General features: G+C 41.9%; 1 protein-coding gene across 1 annotated transcript in view; it reads right to left on the bottom strand.

Annotated features, from left to right (window-relative positions):
- Positions 1 to 17,438, bottom strand: part of mtor (mechanistic target of rapamycin kinase) — a 178,275-nt gene that overhangs the window by 30,756 nt on the left and 130,081 nt on the right. Inside the window, exons 32-36 of the mRNA XM_007897779.2 lie at positions 15,798 to 15,913; positions 12,933 to 13,010; positions 5,168 to 5,275; positions 2,903 to 3,028; positions 2,001 to 2,132 (exon numbers count right to left, since the gene is read on the bottom strand). Of these exons, the coding sequence (XP_007895970.1) occupies positions 2,001 to 2,132; positions 2,903 to 3,028; positions 5,168 to 5,275; positions 12,933 to 13,010; positions 15,798 to 15,913 (560 nt within the window). The remainder of the gene's footprint in view (positions 1 to 2,000; positions 2,133 to 2,902; positions 3,029 to 5,167; positions 5,276 to 12,932; positions 13,011 to 15,797; positions 15,914 to 17,438) is intronic.

The following is a 17,438-nucleotide window of genomic DNA, read 5'->3' as shown; positions in this document are numbered from 1 at the left end:
ATAGGTAATTGCTGTCAAGTGCAGTGAGTGTATATTTATGGGTCAATGTATCAGTAAATTTGCAGATGACAAGATCTCACAAACAGCTCTGAAGTGAATTATCTTCTGTGGCAGTTCCGGTAGTCCAGTTCCTGAGCCAGGCAGGTCCGCAGTATTCCAGAGCACTGCTGTTGACACACAGCACAGCCTGACTTATTCACAGGATTTGGAAAGCCAGACAAGTCACTAATGACAGGGACCTCCCACTCAGCTCCTGTTCACCCTGCAAGCCAAAGGCTTAACGGGTAGGATGGTCCAAGCTGGACAAGCAGCGGGAAAGCTTGCTCAACAATCATATTAATGGCAAACTATGTAGTTTTAGCCGGTTAAACTCCAGCACACACTGTGAGGTCTCCAAGCCCTGGCTCTTGCCAACCTGCGCCTAATACTCTCTGGAATTAGGTAAGCAGGATGCATCCCTCCAGGGAGAGTGCATTCCATTCAAATAAATATCTCTGGTAAAGGTGGGATGCATGGAACTCTGTTTGGTTTGGAGACTCTTAAGCATGGTGATGGGTTTCTGCATGTGTCAGATACCCGGCTGACCAAAAAGAAGTGAGTAACTAATTTATCTACAGAGGGCTGATGGCCAGGACACCAACGCGAGGCACTAAAATTTTAAACATAAAGGACAGCCATTTGGCTCATCGCGTCTCTGACTAACGATTTGTCCTCTTTAGTTTATATTCTCTGCTGCTATTTATAAAACCTTAGATCCCATTAACTTTTGCTGCAAAACTTTGTCCACCTGCCTTCTCACCTTTAAAGATTTATGATCTTAACCCCTATATTTTTTCTGCTCTTATACCCTTCTAAAATGTTACTATTTGAAAATATATCAGAATATACTTATTCTTCTGCCCAAAATGTATAACCTCACACCTTTCGGCACTGAATTTCATTTGAGATTTCTCTGCCCAAACTAAAAGTCTGTCTAAACACTTCACTTTTCAAACAGTGGCGCCAAATCTTCAATTTCCATTTGAGCAGATAGATGGGACCTTGGATTAAAATCTCATTCAATGGACGCTATCTCTGAAAATCTACACTGCTCCCCCAGTACCCCACTGGAGAGTCAACTGCAGTGAAATGAGAAGATATTTTTCTTCTGATCCAGTCACTGCTCAAATTTACTCGCTATTTGTCTACAAATACATGGCTGTCACTTTACAGACGAAAATCTGTGATCTTTTGACATGACGCTATACAAGGAGTATTATTCCTATATTGTGCGACGTTGATGAACGATCTTAGATCAGATGTTATAGAGCGTGTGAGACTTATAATTACGGGCTTCTGTAATTGAAAGCAGCCACTCTGGAGGGGCCTGGAATGAAGAATTACATCACGAGCTCTCCCAGTGAAGCTAAAACGGTCACACTTTGTTAAGTTGGCACAATAAAACACTGCCAGCAACAATTAGTTACAACATTCTCCATGTTTTGCCCACAAAATAACTCCTGTTGGCACGCAGTGAGTGACGCAATCCCCAGCACTCACTCCTCACGGCACAAGTTCAGCGTCTTTGCTCAAACATTCAATTTCAATAGGGCAAAAATAAACAGTAAAGCCAGCTTAGCTGAGACTTCAGTTTGAGACTTCACAAACTGTTTCACTGGGCACCATGGGCTTGGATTCAAAATTGTCTGAAGTGAAGGAAGGGTAGTTGGTGGTGGAACCAATGGGGGAAGGTATTAAATGAGGTGCATCAGGGTCTGTACTGGGATCCCTCCTGTTCCTCATATACATTAATGACCTGGTTCTCTGGCTTAGTGCAAGCTAGTTACATAAACTGCTGCAATTGCCTGCAGAACATTCCCATTATTTGCAATTAAATCTAAAAGCACTTCAAGGCATTTCTTGTTACGTGTGAGATGCTGTGTCAACACAAGTTATTTCCTTGAAGGGGTCAAAACGCTCCGGCCAGCGATTGGAAAAGACACGGAAGAGATGAAACCTGCCTTGCGTGAACTCTTCCACATATACTTCATGTAGGCGTAGGTGACGTGAGGATGAACGGTTGGAAGAGGCTGATCCAGATGTTTAGAAGGATCCACACCCAGTAACTGCACCAGGGTCTTATGCGCCAGAGCCTGGAAAGAGAACAGATAAAATAACAACAATACATTACGTCTGTTTAAAGAACATAAGAATCTTCTAGGCGAAAGAAGACCAAGGTCCATTCAGTTCGCCTTCCACTATCCTGGCAGTCGCATGACACATCGTATCCCAAACTATATACTGTATCCCGAGATATTATTTCCTAACAGAAATCTGTCTTAATTTGTTCTTGAAAAAATCGACAATTTCTACTTCCACCGTCTCCCTAGGGAGCTCTTTCCATGCATTTACTTCTTGCTCACTGAAGGATGATAGTAACAGATTGACAGGCAACCTAGCAATGACAATTCCTTTTCTTTTAGAAGGGATGTTTACTGATGAATATTTTAAGAACAGAGAAGTTCTTAAAACAAAACTGATTATCTTTGCCTAAACTATTACCTTGTGTCCTTGAGAGTGCAGCTGTAAAGTGGGAAAATATTTCTTTTGGCATTTTAGTTCCCCACTTAATTAACACAAAAGAATGAGATATATGATACGTGGAACAGTAAGCCCACATCTGACTTGTGAAGTGCACGAGGGAAAGCAAAGGAGGGATGATGTATAACAATGACCTGTATCTCAGAGCGTTTTACAAGGATGGGGTTGGATCCCAAAAAAGGTAGAGAGGAAGAAGAGAGGAAAGGGGATGTAGCTATTCAAAGAGATAGGTTTTAAAGTGGTACTTAAAAGGGAGAGAGGTGGGTGAGACAGAGTAAGAGGCAGGCAGTTCCAGAGTTTAGGGGCACAGGATACTTCTTACCAAACGACCACTCTTGCCACATAGACTTGCATACTTCAGCCACGTCCTCATGTCCTCGTGCGGCCCGATGACCAGAGAACGGACCATAAGGATTCGCTGCCAGTCTTCGACTATCTGCTGGCAGCCCTGCGGAGGCAACAAAGCAGATTAAATCGCCGTCTACCCCTTGTGTCCTAAACCATCACCCAAACATGACTACACAATATTGAACCTCCCCTGAGAGCAGTGTGGTGGGACACGGGGCTTCTACACAGTTTAGTCACTGTATCTGGATCAAACATGGCAGTCATTTAACTACATAACCGCCAGGAAGTAAATGATTAGTTTTATAAGTACACACACACAAAGGGAAGAAATCCATTCTCTATCCAAATAGTGCCATGAGATCCTTGAAGTTCATCGAAGGCAGATAGATCTCAGTTTAATGTTTAAATGGCAGCCAAAGAACAGCGATTCTGAAAATGCAGCTCTCCCTCCAGTATTTCACTGGATTGTCGGTCTAGACTAGAAGCTCGCTATCAGCTCCTGGAATGACTAACTACTTTATGTGCTGGACATTTCAATGCAGTACTTCAAACTCGACGACCCTGGGATTAAATCAACAATTCAGTGTAAAAAAGCTAGCAGAAACCTTGTTAGTACACACTGCAGTGTCTGATCTGAATTACATCAGCAGTCCAGCTTTGCCAAACTTCTTACCCAATAAATGAATTTGAAAGAAAATTAAATAGAAACTGTAAATTAAATTAAAAGTTGGAAAAAGTTGAAAATTATTGAATCGCTAGATTTTTAAACACGGCTGGAATCACGCAGCAGCAGCGCTCAATTCAAAAGATGGGAATTTAGAATAATTCAAAATGCCATTTTCAATTTGTCTGGAAGAATCTGACTGAAATATTGGCTTTGATTGAAATGCTACAAATTCTGCTGGGCACGACTTGGAGCTCGTCTTGTTAACACACTTAGCTTTCAGAGACAAGCCAGAAATAGATGAAGTGAGCCTGGCGCTGAAACAAAGTGCACAAGTTGTTTTGGAGTTTTCGAAACACTGGAAGAATGAATCCTGGAGAAGAATGAAAAAAAATACAACTGGGAAGTTTCAACTGACAACAGCTGGGAGGTTTCTTGACTGTTTTCGGAGGATTATAGTACTGATACTTTTTTTTAACAAAACTTTGGCTTGATTTGAAGACACTTCTGGGGGAGATAATGGACTGACGAGGAACCTGCTGCTGATGTTGAGAGGCAGCCTGTAATCCCCAGGCAAGCTATGAACAATGGCGCCTCGCTGCCAGAACACTTCTGATACACTATGAGTCACACAATAAGCTTTGTTTTAAATTTAGTAACTTCTATATTTGTCTCAGACGCACCAGGGAGATGTTTATTTGCTGGCACAGGCCCTGTCCAAATCTCCTTCTCTAAAGCTACTAAATGGAAAGTATTATAATTATTATAAACACTCACGCTGGAGTTTTAACCTGTCACAAAATATAGATGGCTCATAAAAATTCCTGCATTTAATATCGCACTTGTCATCCACAGACAGCAACTTTATGAATGGTTCACAAGAGCTATTCAGCAACTCATTGCAGGACTATAATACAGTACTTGGATGTTGGAGCAGAGTCAATTGGGGGCATTTGAAAGGGAATAATTCAGAGGATGAGCAGGGAACTGAGATTAGTATTAGGCTTCACTGGCCTCTTCTCGGTTATCGATTTCTATTGTTCTATGCGTCTTTCACAAGTGTAAAAAAATATATTACGATTAAGGGCAATTTACATGACAATATTTTATTTTCAAGTGATGCTGAGTTAATTACAATATGTCCCTTGTAAGTAAAGACTTCATTGTCCAATCTTTTCATACTTGTTTCAGGTACACAATTTAAGAATATCTAACCCCCACCCACCCACACCCGCCCCACAAAAACACACAAAGAGTCTAACCTTCCTCCCCCCCCCCCACTTCCTCTAAGCCACAAAGGCCAGGAAGGTCCCAGGTTCAACCCGGTTCTCTTTTCAGATGTTAGCAGTTGGAGCGGCAGTGAGGAAGTGAATGAACAGTTGGCTTCGGTTCCTACTCCAGATTCACTTCATTTTCAAAACATTTGCAGACATTGGAACAAGAGAAGGCCATTCAGCCCCTTGAGCCTGTTCCCCTATTCTATAAGATCATGGCTGATTTGTATCTCAACTCCAATTACCCACCCTTGCCCTGTATCCCTCATTACGCTGACCTAACAGATATCTATCCGCTTACCTGAAGCCGTTCCCACCAGGTCTGTCGAATGATCTCCCTGCGCTCAGGTACCAGCTTATACTGAATGACCTCTTCCAGTTCTGAAAGCATCTGACAGGATACCATGGCCTGGAGGAGAGGAGGGCAGTGTTACAGTCTGGCAGTCACAACTGAAAGAACAATGCAATTATCCTTGTCCAGAATTCTACTTTCTATCTTGGATCCACGAACTTTACAAACAAACTTATTTTCTAGACCCCAGAAACCACTTACTGTAGCTGGTTAGATTCCAGCAGTTACCCCCAATGCACACTCTAGGCTCCCCCAAGCCTTGGCTCTCACCAACAGCCTCCTAATGCTTTCCGTAATTTGGTAAGCAAGATACGTCCTTCCAGGGAGTGAGCGCGCATTCCATTCCAACAATCTATCTCTGGGATTTCCACGTGGTGGTTTGATGCATGAAATTTTTAGCTTTTTTTGGGGGCGGGAGACTCTTAATAATAATAAAATAATAATAATACTTGCATTTAATATAGCACTTTTCACATCGGGAGGACGTCCCAAAGCGCTTCACAGAACACACTGTAAAGTGAATTAACTGTATATTTGTGGGCGAACGCGGCAGCCAATTGCGCACAGCAATGTCCCACAAACAGTCGTAGATTGAAAATGACCAATTTATTATTCTTTTTGGTTTTGGAGGGATTACTGTTAGGCTCTGTGTGGAGTAAGGAAACGTGCCCAAGGTTTCACCCTGCCGTGAATTGAACTCGGGTCTCTCGCTTGCAAAGCGAGTGCTCTAACCACTGAGCTACAGGACTCCACAAGCACGGTGATGGGTTTCCGCATGTGTCAGACACCCGGCTGACCAAAATCTATTTTGCTATGTTTCTGGTGGGGAGCAGTGAAGCATTGACAGCAAACTCTACAAAGCATCAGCTGTTATATAATCCTTGCATTTGATATATCATGTCTTCGACTCAAAGCACTTCACAGAATATACTATAAAGTGAATTATTATTTTTTATTTATACTATACAGTGAATTGATTGTGTATTTTGTGGGCGAAATGAGGCAAGCAATTGCACACAGCAGTGTCCCATAAACAGTTGTGGATTGAATGACCAAATTATTATTATTCTTTTGAAGGGATTATAATCCCCGAAAAAGCCATCCGCCAATTGACTAATAAACTAGATGTAAGCAAAGGCATGTGAAGTGAGGAAACTTGCCCAGCATTTCACCCTGCCTGGGAATCGAACCCAGGTCCTCTCACTTGCGAGGCGAGTGCTCTAACCACTGAGCTACAGGACTCTACAGGATTGTTATATCGTTCTCACAAGGTAGCCTCGCTCTAATCACATCTGTAACTCATTCCATTAGCATTAAAATAAAGGTAAAATGGGGGAAGCTGGGTTATTAGATAAATTTTAAAACATTTCTGTAGATGCCAAATTGACTGGGATGTTTGAAAGGGAGGTCAGTGGATACTTGGAAAGTAAATGAATATGGGGACAAGGTGGGATAATGGAATTAGATGATTTGCCAATAAAATGGTGGAACAAGCTTGAAAGCCTGAATAATCTTACAATCTGTGTTAGGATAGCTAAATGATGGCTGGAGGGCAAACAATACTGATTCACAGTTGTCAAAAAGTGTTTTGTCAGGGGCTAGAATTACAGAAAACATATTCCTTTCATTTCCAGCCAGGCAGTCACAGGAGATTACCGAAAATCTGCAGCGGTTCATGGCTTGTAATTTTTATAGAGAAAGTAATTTTAGTCTTCATACTCATACTACACTGAATGGCAGGGTAATTACTTTTAGATAAATTAAAGTTATGTAATTTTTATTACATAAATGTTATAGTTGCCAAAAATGCAAAGGCAGGAAGGGATTTATTTCCTTGATATTTTTCTTTAATCAAATGAACCATATCTATAAAGCTACAATATGGATCACAAATAGCACTGACAGATGACAAAATTGTTTGTGAATTAAACTTGTATTGTGAAGAACTGCAGCTTAGTGGTTACAATCACCTGGGTATGATTCCCGGGCATTGCGTTTCCTTACTCAACACGCCTCTGTTTACCCAGCAGTAAGGAAGAACTCAGCTGTGAGTCGATTGGCGGATCGCTTTTCCTGGGGTAATGCACTTTTCAGCGCCTTGGGATGTCCTCCCGATGAAAGGCGCTATACAAACGTAATTTTGTATTTTTCTGTATTGCATTATAATATCGCTTAAAAAAGAAAATTAAAACAAAATGAAAAATGTGGTCACTCAGTTCACGACTTGTTTGTGGGACACTGCTGTGAGCAATTGGCAGCCCCGTTTCGCCCACAAAATATACAGTCCCGATTTACTTGATAGTGTATTCTGTGAAGCGCTTTGAGACATCTTGAAGACGTGTTAAGGCTCTGTATCAAATGCAAGGATTATTATTATGTCAGTTTCAAAGCCCACATCTAATCCATCAACTTCACCTTCTTCCAACTCTGGAACAATGCTCACTTCTATCCCTACCTCACCAGCACCACTGTTGAAACTCTATTCATGCATTTTTTTACCTTGAGGATGTTTTTGTTGTTTAATGGGGTGTCTGACACAAATGGAAACCCAACACCATTGTTGTAAAATATCCAACAGACAAGAGTTCCACATGTTTGCCATTTACTCATTGAAATGGAATGGAGGAACACACCTTGCTTTATTAACTTTAGAGAGTATTCGCAGGTTGGCATACCTAAGGTTTGGGGATCCGAGAGAATGTGTTGGGGTAACTGCTTGCGTTTAACCAGCTAAAACCATAACTTGCCATTAAAAGCACTGTCTGGCAAACCAGCTGCCTCTTGTTAAGTTAGAACTATCCTCTCTGTAGGGCAGTCGTGCTCAACCTGTGGCCTAGGGGCCACCAAGAAGTTCCCACGAACATTTGCGCGATCTGTTTTCATTTTTTTCTTGATTGAATATTTCTTGGCATAAATCAATCAAGAAAATGTATTTTGTTGGCCAGCCATGAAGGTTGGCCACCACTGTGCTAAGGCTTTGGTTTGCACGGTTAATGGGAGCCAGGTGGGAGGAAACCCTATCCTGGAATCCTGCTGCCAAACCAGGTTGGCTGGTCTGCCATCAGCAGTGCCCTGGAGAGGATTGTTGAGAGTTGCCAGGAGTTGGTACCTCAATTTAACATATCATCTGAAGGTTGGCACCTCCCAATGCAGGTGGGGCAAAACCTTAGGCGATTTTCTTTACTCCACATGCCTCTGTTTACCCAACAGTAAGCAGGAAGCCGGTTGTTAGCCGATTGATGGATAGCTTTCCAGGGTTATTAATCCCTTCAAAAAATAATTAAAATCATAATAATATGGTCACTCAATCCATGATTGTTCATGGGACACTGCTGTTTGCAACTGGCTGCCACTGAGAAGCGCTTTAAGACCTCTAGACATTGCACATAAGATACTTTATCAAACGCTATTATTATTATTATATAAGAGCTAAAATATATTTAAAATAGTAACAATTTTTATTTTTTCTCCATAAAAAAACAAAATCCCAACTGGCTATATCTGGCTAACCTCTCCCCCAGACAGCACAACGCTTATTTAAAAACCTACCAAAAAATGAGAAAAACAAATGTTGGAGAAGAGGAGGGAGACAAAGAAAAATAAAGGGGAAAAGTAAGAGTGAGCGAGTGATGTAATTTCTACTGCCCGAGCATGAAATTAAATCTCACTATGTCTGTTTTACCTAGTTCTTACTGCTTCTTTCTGAAGGCTATTTTTCCTTATTGCTCTTCCCAGGGCAATTCACATTTCTATTCCTCAAACAAAATAAAATGAATCCGACAATTTTTATTGCTATATTCTTGTGTCTTTTTACTGTGGTCACTGGAGACAAAATGTTTGAAGTGAGGCGTAATTTCCTTACTGCTAATCGTAACATTGAACATTGTGTGCATTTTGCATTGTGTGACATAAGATGCTTAACTCTTTGAAGGACCTAATGTGCTTCTTTGTCATGTAATCCACCAACACTGTTTACAGGACTTATGAAGTGGTAATAGGTCCTGATAATAGTAATAATAATACTTGCATTTGATATGTAACCTTATCATGTGGTCGAGCCATCTCATGGCATTTTACAGGATATACTGTAAAGTGGAGTGACTACATAATGACCTTAAAAGGCATTAGACAGGGCATGCCTCCATTGAGTCACCATCAAACTTGGGTCTTAAGCACAACATTTGCCCATAAAATATAAAGTCAATCCACTTGACACTTTGAGACATCGAGAAGAGTGATAAAGTGCTATATCAAATGCAAGGATTATTATTATTTGCCACAGCAAGTTGGCCGCGATACATTGAGATTTTCTATTTGCAAATCTTTCTGAGAATCTCCCAATTTAGACTGAAGTGTAAGACATGTAACTGTCCTAGTGAAACCCTGGGCTTTTTCTGGAGGTTGGGGAGGAAGGAGCACTGTACGTGCACCACAGCTGCTGCTTCTTGAATCCTTCACTTGGATGCAATGATTATTAAATGTAGTCAATCCCAACCTGACCACATGGGACTCTTTATTAGTTATGACATCTCATTCCTGACTGTAGGATGTTACTTACGCTGATTCAAGGCCCTATAAAAAGATATTCACTGTATTTTGAAAGTGCTGTCTGGAAAGTGCTTGGAGCTGTTTTATTTATGTCGAAGGTGCCTTATAAATATAAAGTGTTATTGCAATGTAACCAACTCTGCAACCCAGCGACAGCTGTTTCCCAATTCTGCTAAGGAGCTGTCCATGGTACCAGACAGGTTGATTTATGAGTCTTGGCTTCAGAGACAGAGGAAAGCAATCCCAAAAAGTGTACAGCTTTAGTGCTTTGATATATTATTTCTTGACATTGCACGAGACATCAATTTGATCATTAGCCCAAACTATAAAAATACTAGGGATACAAATCATTCTTGAAAAAAAATCACTCGCGGAATTACAATGTTGGCAAACTAAACCGTACAGTTAGTGTGTTGGCGTTTCTAACTATCTCTTGGTGTCTGGCTAAAAGGCACAAATATAACAGCTGTTACATTTATTGGCCAATTTTAACAATTCATCAACAACAGTGTTTCATGGAAACAACTAATGCATGAGATACTAAACATCAGTAAAACAATACTACAGCACCCCTTTGGGATCTTGGTTGTGTTTGGCCGCGAGCTAGCTAATAAACCCCACATCGAACCGATTCTAATGAAGATCTGCTATCCTCCATCACACCATTACCTTTTGAGAATATTTCAGCCCATCTAGACCTCTGCCATCACCACAGACCAGGTGCAAAGCTGTCAATGCCTTTGGTGAGAATCAGGTCTTCCCTCCTCGTTTAGTCGTGGAGCATTGTTGTTTTTAAGATCCTTGTTCTTTTTTTCAAATCCTTCTAAGGCCTGGCTCCACCTTAGCTGTGACATCTTCACCAGCTCTGAACGCTAGCCTGCACTCGGTACTCTCCTCACTCCAATTTACTGCTCAGTCCTGACTAACTCCTTTTAGGTATGATATCTGATTGTTCAGCCACCCATTGGAACTGTCTTCCTGAAACCCCTTCACCTTTCTACCTCTCAAACTGTATGCAAAGCCTCTTAAAGACCCATTGCTTTGACCTCAGTTGCAGGATTTCTCTATTTTGTGCAAACACTTTTTTTAAAACTTCCGCTTTAACACTTTTTACAATTACCTCAACCTCTTGTGCAAGGAGAGTTTACATTTTTTTTTAAGCCTAAACCTCTAGAACAGAACTCTTCACTATCAACTGTAAAACCATTCAACAAGTGCACAGTAGAGTCCTATTATAATGTGCTTCATTACAATGCAGGTTGACTTATAGCAGATCATGAATGGGCTGCAGCCTCTGACAATGTTTGCCCCCCAAAAATCCAGAACGTGCAACCAGCTTCCTCGGCGGGCTTGCAGGAAGCCAAAATTACTGACTTCCAGGTGATCATGTCACGGCTAATGTCACTTCCTGCACACTGCACATCACCAATAGAACCATACATTTTGTGCTCATATATACAATAATAATAATCCTTGCATTTGATATAGCACCTTATCATGACGTCTCAAAGCGCTTCACAGAATACACTGAAAAGTGAATTGACCGCATATTTTGCGGGCAAAATGCGGCAGCCAATCACACAAACAGTCATGGATTGAGTAACCACATTTTTTTTAAAGGGATTATTATTCCCCATTAAGGCGATTTGCCAATTGACTAACAATTTGGATTTCTATTTAGTGCTGGGTAAACAGAGATGTGTGGAGTAAGTAAACTTGCCTAACTTTTTGCCCTGCCCGGAATTCGAACCCAGGTCCTCTCACTTGCTAAGGCGAGTGCTCTAACCACTGAGCTAAAGGACTCCTCAATGTACGTAGAAGTGCTGATTGGCAATTATAGTGCTGGTTAGGATTTTATAACAGGTTTCCTGGCATGTTAGTTATCAGCACCTGCAGCCTAGACGAATAATCTTAATTACAAACCGGATTTTAAGATTCTGGAGACATAATATTTTAGAAGGTTAAAAATGAGATCAGAAAACATTTCTTCACACACGGGCTTATGAAAATGTCAATACACTACCCAGAAGGCGACCAAATCGATGGAATGTTTAAAAGGGGAGACCTGATACAGGCCTTTCAAATGAGGGCTTTTGACTGTCAATCGGGATTAATGGTTGGTGAGTCAGTGAGAGCATCAGTTTAAGATAATTAGCAAAAAAGGAGCAAAGGGGAAGGTTAGGAGGAATGGTTTCACAGAGTTGTTAGATTGTAGACTGTCTTGCTGGGTGCAGCGATTGAGGCAGGATCCATATTATAACAACAATTTACAATGCCTTTCTTGTTGGGGGTTCATTTCAAAGCAGTGAGAGCTTGTTGGGATAGGGAAAGGTGGCTGAAAGTGAGGATAAGAATAAAATTTGCTCTATTCAGGACGGTGAGCCAGTGGACTGAGTGAAGCTGGTGACGATGGGCTCACAGAGCACAAAAGGAGTGGACACAGGCGGCAGAAAATCTGAACAGTCTGCAACTTATGTAGGGAGGGCCAGAGTGTTGGAATAATCAAGCCAAGGCGAGTGAGAGCCCAGATTTAAGGTTTGGAGGACAGTTGGGGGGGGGTTGAATATGGAAGGTGAAGGGAGATGTCCTTCTTGCTTTTATAGTTGGAGGTGAGGATGGAGGGAGTATGGGAGAGTGGGCTGAGGAAAAGGTTGGTGGTGGAGAAGATGAGTTTGGGACTCTTTATTATTTTTCAAAAGGGAATTAGATAGAAATACAGGGTCGTGATAACTATTATCTAAAAGCAAAAATATCATAATTTCCTTTAGACATATTAGACTTTGTAATGGCATCATGACGTTTTGGTCACCTTGTATGAAAAGGAGCATTTTTGTGGGGAAAAGGAAGGTGAATGGGATTGGATGGATTATTCTTTCAAAGAACACATCACAGGCAGGAATGACCTTTTTCCGTGCTTTAAATTTTTATGGCTCTGTGGTTCCTTGTTGGAGTAAGTGGCATGAAAAAAAGGCACAGAAATGGGATTAAAAGTTCAGCCATGATCGTAGTAAACTGGTGGAACCGGCTCGATGGAGTGAATAAGCTCCCCTGTTCCCATGTAATGGATAGCATAAGGAGTCCATGTGGTCACCGTATCCAAACTAGAACAAAGAGCTTGTAGCTCTGAAAGGGAAGCGTACAATTCACACAGGAACATCAGACTCACTCCGTAAGCACGGCTGTAGCTCTCCCCAGCCATGGCAGTCAGCTCTGTGTCCAGCAGGTCCCTGGCTTTGTCAATGCACTGCAAACAAGCACATGTCAAGGCAGTTTTAGTAAAGTATGTTTGTAAATAACTATGAATCCAATTTTGATCCATTAATCATAGAATGCATTGTGTATCGCTGGGGTTTCTGCTGACCCCTCTGACCTTTGCCACTGTTTCCCAGAATGTGTAGTATTTCTCCCAGTTTTCATGTCTTGCAATCCTTGCATTTGATGTTGCGCTTTATCACATCATTGAGACGTCTCAAAGCGCTTCACAGGATATATGGTAAAGTGGATTCACTGTGTATTTTGTGGGCGAAATGAAGATTTGTTACGATTTTATACAGTGCCTTTCACCTTGGCAGGACGTCTCAAAGCCCTTGACGGGATTTACTGTAAAGTATGGGACAGTATTTTATAGGCAAATGCATTTGCATGTTGTTATAGTTGAAAATTTTGTTTCTCCCAATTCATTTCCCTTTATATCCTCTGGACCCTCACAGCCCCTCTCAAATAATTGTTATTAGCCAACGAGCGAGTGGAAACGTGAGCCAGAATGGAATCTCCTATGACCTCACTTCCTTCCCGCCAGCTGGATACCTGGTGACCTAACGATGAGAGACTCAGCACTGGGGCATCGGAGAGGCCCGGGAACAGCTTGCTGACAGATGGTGCACGTCAGAGACAGGGGGAAAGGGAGAAGTACAGAATTCTGCTCTAATGCAGCTGGAATGCCTTAATGATGGACAGCAGAACAGCAACATCCCTCACACTTGTATCTGTGCTGGTTCAGGAATCGCTTTTACCTCTATTACCTGTCTGTCTTTATTAGTTTAGAGCAGAATCTAAATCTCAATTCCTTTTTGAGATAGTCGCTTGCCTCCCTGAGCGCACACAATTGAGAATTCACTTTGAAACTCATATAAAAATGCAATTACTTTCGTATGCACATATGAAAGTAATTATATCGCTTAATCAACGTATTGCTTACGGATTTTCTAATTTACACTGACAAAACGTGTAGAAATGCTTTCAGATTTCATGCGTGTCACCTTGATTTGTCATAAGTAGGAGAAAAAATCCTTTTTAGTTGCCTGGGAATGGTCTGTGATCAGATCAAAGCTTGGCCTGCGCCTGAGACTTGCATTAATTATACTTCACAGGAATTCTTCAGCCCTTTTTTTGACGAGAGTGACTGCAAAGATTCTGAACATAGGCACGAGGGGAAGTGGAAGAAACGAGAGAGGAAGGATCACAATACGAGTTTAAAGATCACAAAGAAATTAAAACACACACACACACAAACAATGTCAGTGCTCAGCGTGACAGGGGAAGCAGTCAGGTCAACATCTGATGTGTATCAAGCAGCACGAAAATAGCTACAGGATTGTAGAGAGTACCCAGGCTAACGGAGGCATGGGTACCCAACAGCAATAAAATTAGTGTTGAAAACTGCGAGGGGAGGGGCGAAATTTGAAGCATTGCTAAGAACATCCCCAAGTACATTCCATTCCTCAATTAAACATCAGTTTACCAACCGGCAGAAAAAAAAACAGATTCCAGACCTACTGAATTAACGCACGCACCCCTCTCAGCCCCACCCCCGGACTGGTCTGATCCAAAGTGGCTTTCCAAATTGTTTCCCCACTCTCTTGTATTCCTGCTTTGAGTGCATTGTCCCCCAATTGATTTCCTTGACCCTATTCAGCATTTGAGTACCATCTGCCAGGAGACTGCCGATGACCTATATTTAGCATCTCCGAGACATTGCTCTCTGCAGTCAGGAACAACAAATGGGAACGCAGAAATATTTGGCCCTGACCACGTGCTGAAGCTGGAGTGGGGGGGGGGGAAATTCCTGGGCAGGGTTACCCTACTCCACACACCTCTATTTATCTAGCAGTAAGTAGGAACCCGGTTGTTAGTCAATTGGCGGATCACTTTCTGGGATAATAATCCCTTCAAAAATAAGTTACTCAATCCACGACTGTTTGTGGGACGCTGCTGTACGCAATTGGCTGCTGCATTTTGCCCATAAAAAATACACAAGCGATTCACTTTACAGTATATTCTGTAAAGAGCTTTGAGACATCTCGTAGACGTCATAAAGCGCTAAATTAAAATGCAAGGATTATAAGAGGAATTGGTGATCTTTTGAAAGGTTTGTCCACTGCACTGTGAGGGGATTGATTTACTACTGGGGCCAGGGGTCAGTGCACCTGGCGAAGGACAAGAAGGGATAGAGGGAGCTGAGTTGGAGAGCAGCTGGCAGTAAAGCTTTTTAGTGTTCTATTGACGTCATTTCCAAACCACAAAATGGCTAAGTGACATTTAAGGTCAGCACTCTAAGCGCTCTGAGACGCTACCCTGCATGGAGGCCGCTATATAAGCCCAAGTTGTTATTATTGTTGATGTTGAGGTCTGCCCATAACTTACAGAGTTTGGGGATCAGCCTGGCACCAAAACAAAATCAAATCTAATTTTAAAATTTGGTTTAACAATGTTATTGTGGTGAATACTTACACGTAAAACTCACATGTGAACTGATGGAAGAGCGCAACATAAACATAATAATAATGATCCTTGCATTTGATATGGTGTTTGAGACGTCTCAAGTATACTGTATAGTGAATTGACGGATTGTTTTTGGACGAAACACGGCAACCAATTGCGCACAGCAGTGTCCCACAAACAGCACTCTATCAAATGCAAGGATTATTATTATTTTTTTCAATGATTATCGAGTATATGAAGTCATTATATCGACATCTTTATATTCAGTATTGTTCAGCTAAACGAGCCGCGTAAAGACAGTAATGCACACCTGTTGGGCTAAAGAGAAAAGGTCTTGATGCAAAGCCAGCACTGCTCTGTAGAAGGCGCCATCATGGGTGTCTCTTGGGATCATACACGTGTATTCCTCCATACTGTCCCAGTGACCTGTCAAAGGTACACAATTAGCACCTTGTGTCATCCACACATGTACACACACGCGTACACACACGCGCACACACCCACGTACACACATGCACGTACACGCACACTTACACGCACGCACGTACACTCACGCACATGCACGCACGCACATACCTGCACGCATGTACACACACGCACGTATACACACGCACATACACCCACACGCACGTACACACACAAATGTACACATTCTTACACACATGCACGTACAACCTACACACATGCACGCACACATACGTACACCCGTACATACAGACACGCACGCACGTACATACGCGCGTTCACACACGCACGTACATGCAGGTACGCACATACCCATGTACACACACACAAGTACACGCACGCACTTACACACATGCACTTACACACAAAAGCACACACGCACACACAGACACACGTACACACACATGCACACAGACGCATGCAGGTACACATGCACGTACACATGCACTTACACACATACACACACGAAAACAACACGGACGTACACACACGCACGTATACACACGCATGTACACACACACACGTACACAACCCACATACACACACGTACGTACACATTGTGTAAAGATGGTAACTGTGAACCTTTCCCTGTACTTATCTGGTTAGTGTGTTCTACCCAAAATACCTCTGATTTGTTGAGGACACGTCTACATCTTTAAGTCACATTGTTGAGCCAGACAGGCCAGTCAGTCATCAAAAATGACTTAATTATCGCAGACTTGCCAAGGATTCTGGTTAGCTTCCCTCCTCAACCCTAAAGCATATCTGATGTGGTGTTCTTCTGTCGACAGGGTGAAAGGTTAAGCAGATGCTTTTGGCATCAGGTCTAGTGACTAAACTGACTGAGCTGATTCCAGCTACTGTTCAATAGCTTAAATTTGCAGTGGCTATATCCAGGTCTAAAGCCTCTTTGCAAAACACAGCAGTTGAACTCCTGTCACTATCAGAGTTTAAATGTCTCGATCACTAGTCTGGCTAACGAGTTTCTACTTTTGTTCCATTACGGCTTACATACTGGATTTATTTAATTGATAAATATTCCAGTGTTTAAAGTTCAGCTTCTGATCTTTTCATCTACATTGAAACCACATGGTTAAGGTCAATTTATGGACAGCAATCATTGATTTCTTCGAAGAGCCAGCGAATGACTGCTGACATCGGGGCAATGTCACATTGGGTGCAAATCACTAGCTTGAACTCATCGGCAAAGCTAGAAACAAGTAAATTAGAACATTTTTTTTATCTCAATGGGGGTTTACTGCTCAGTTTTCTGTGGATTAAGGAACCCAGTAAAAGGTGAAATAAAAAGGAACTGAGAGGCCCATGAATTCCATTTTCCTGTAATTGAAGCACAATTGATGCTTTGCTAAAGATCTGTCACAGTCACCATCGCTGCCCTCAGTGAGTGGTCATAATTCAACAACTGCTCAGTTATATGGCAGCTTTCAGGTAAAAGGAACCTCTCACAAAGAAGGGAGTTTTTCCC

The sequence above is a fragment of the Callorhinchus milii genome, unplaced genomic scaffold (genome assembly GCF_018977255.1).
Source record: "Callorhinchus milii isolate IMCB2004 unplaced genomic scaffold, IMCB_Cmil_1.0 Scaffold24, whole genome shotgun sequence".
Classification (NCBI taxonomy): Eukaryota; Metazoa; Chordata; class Chondrichthyes; order Chimaeriformes; family Callorhinchidae; genus Callorhinchus; species Callorhinchus milii.
This window is presented reverse-complemented; position numbering and strand designations above follow the sequence as displayed.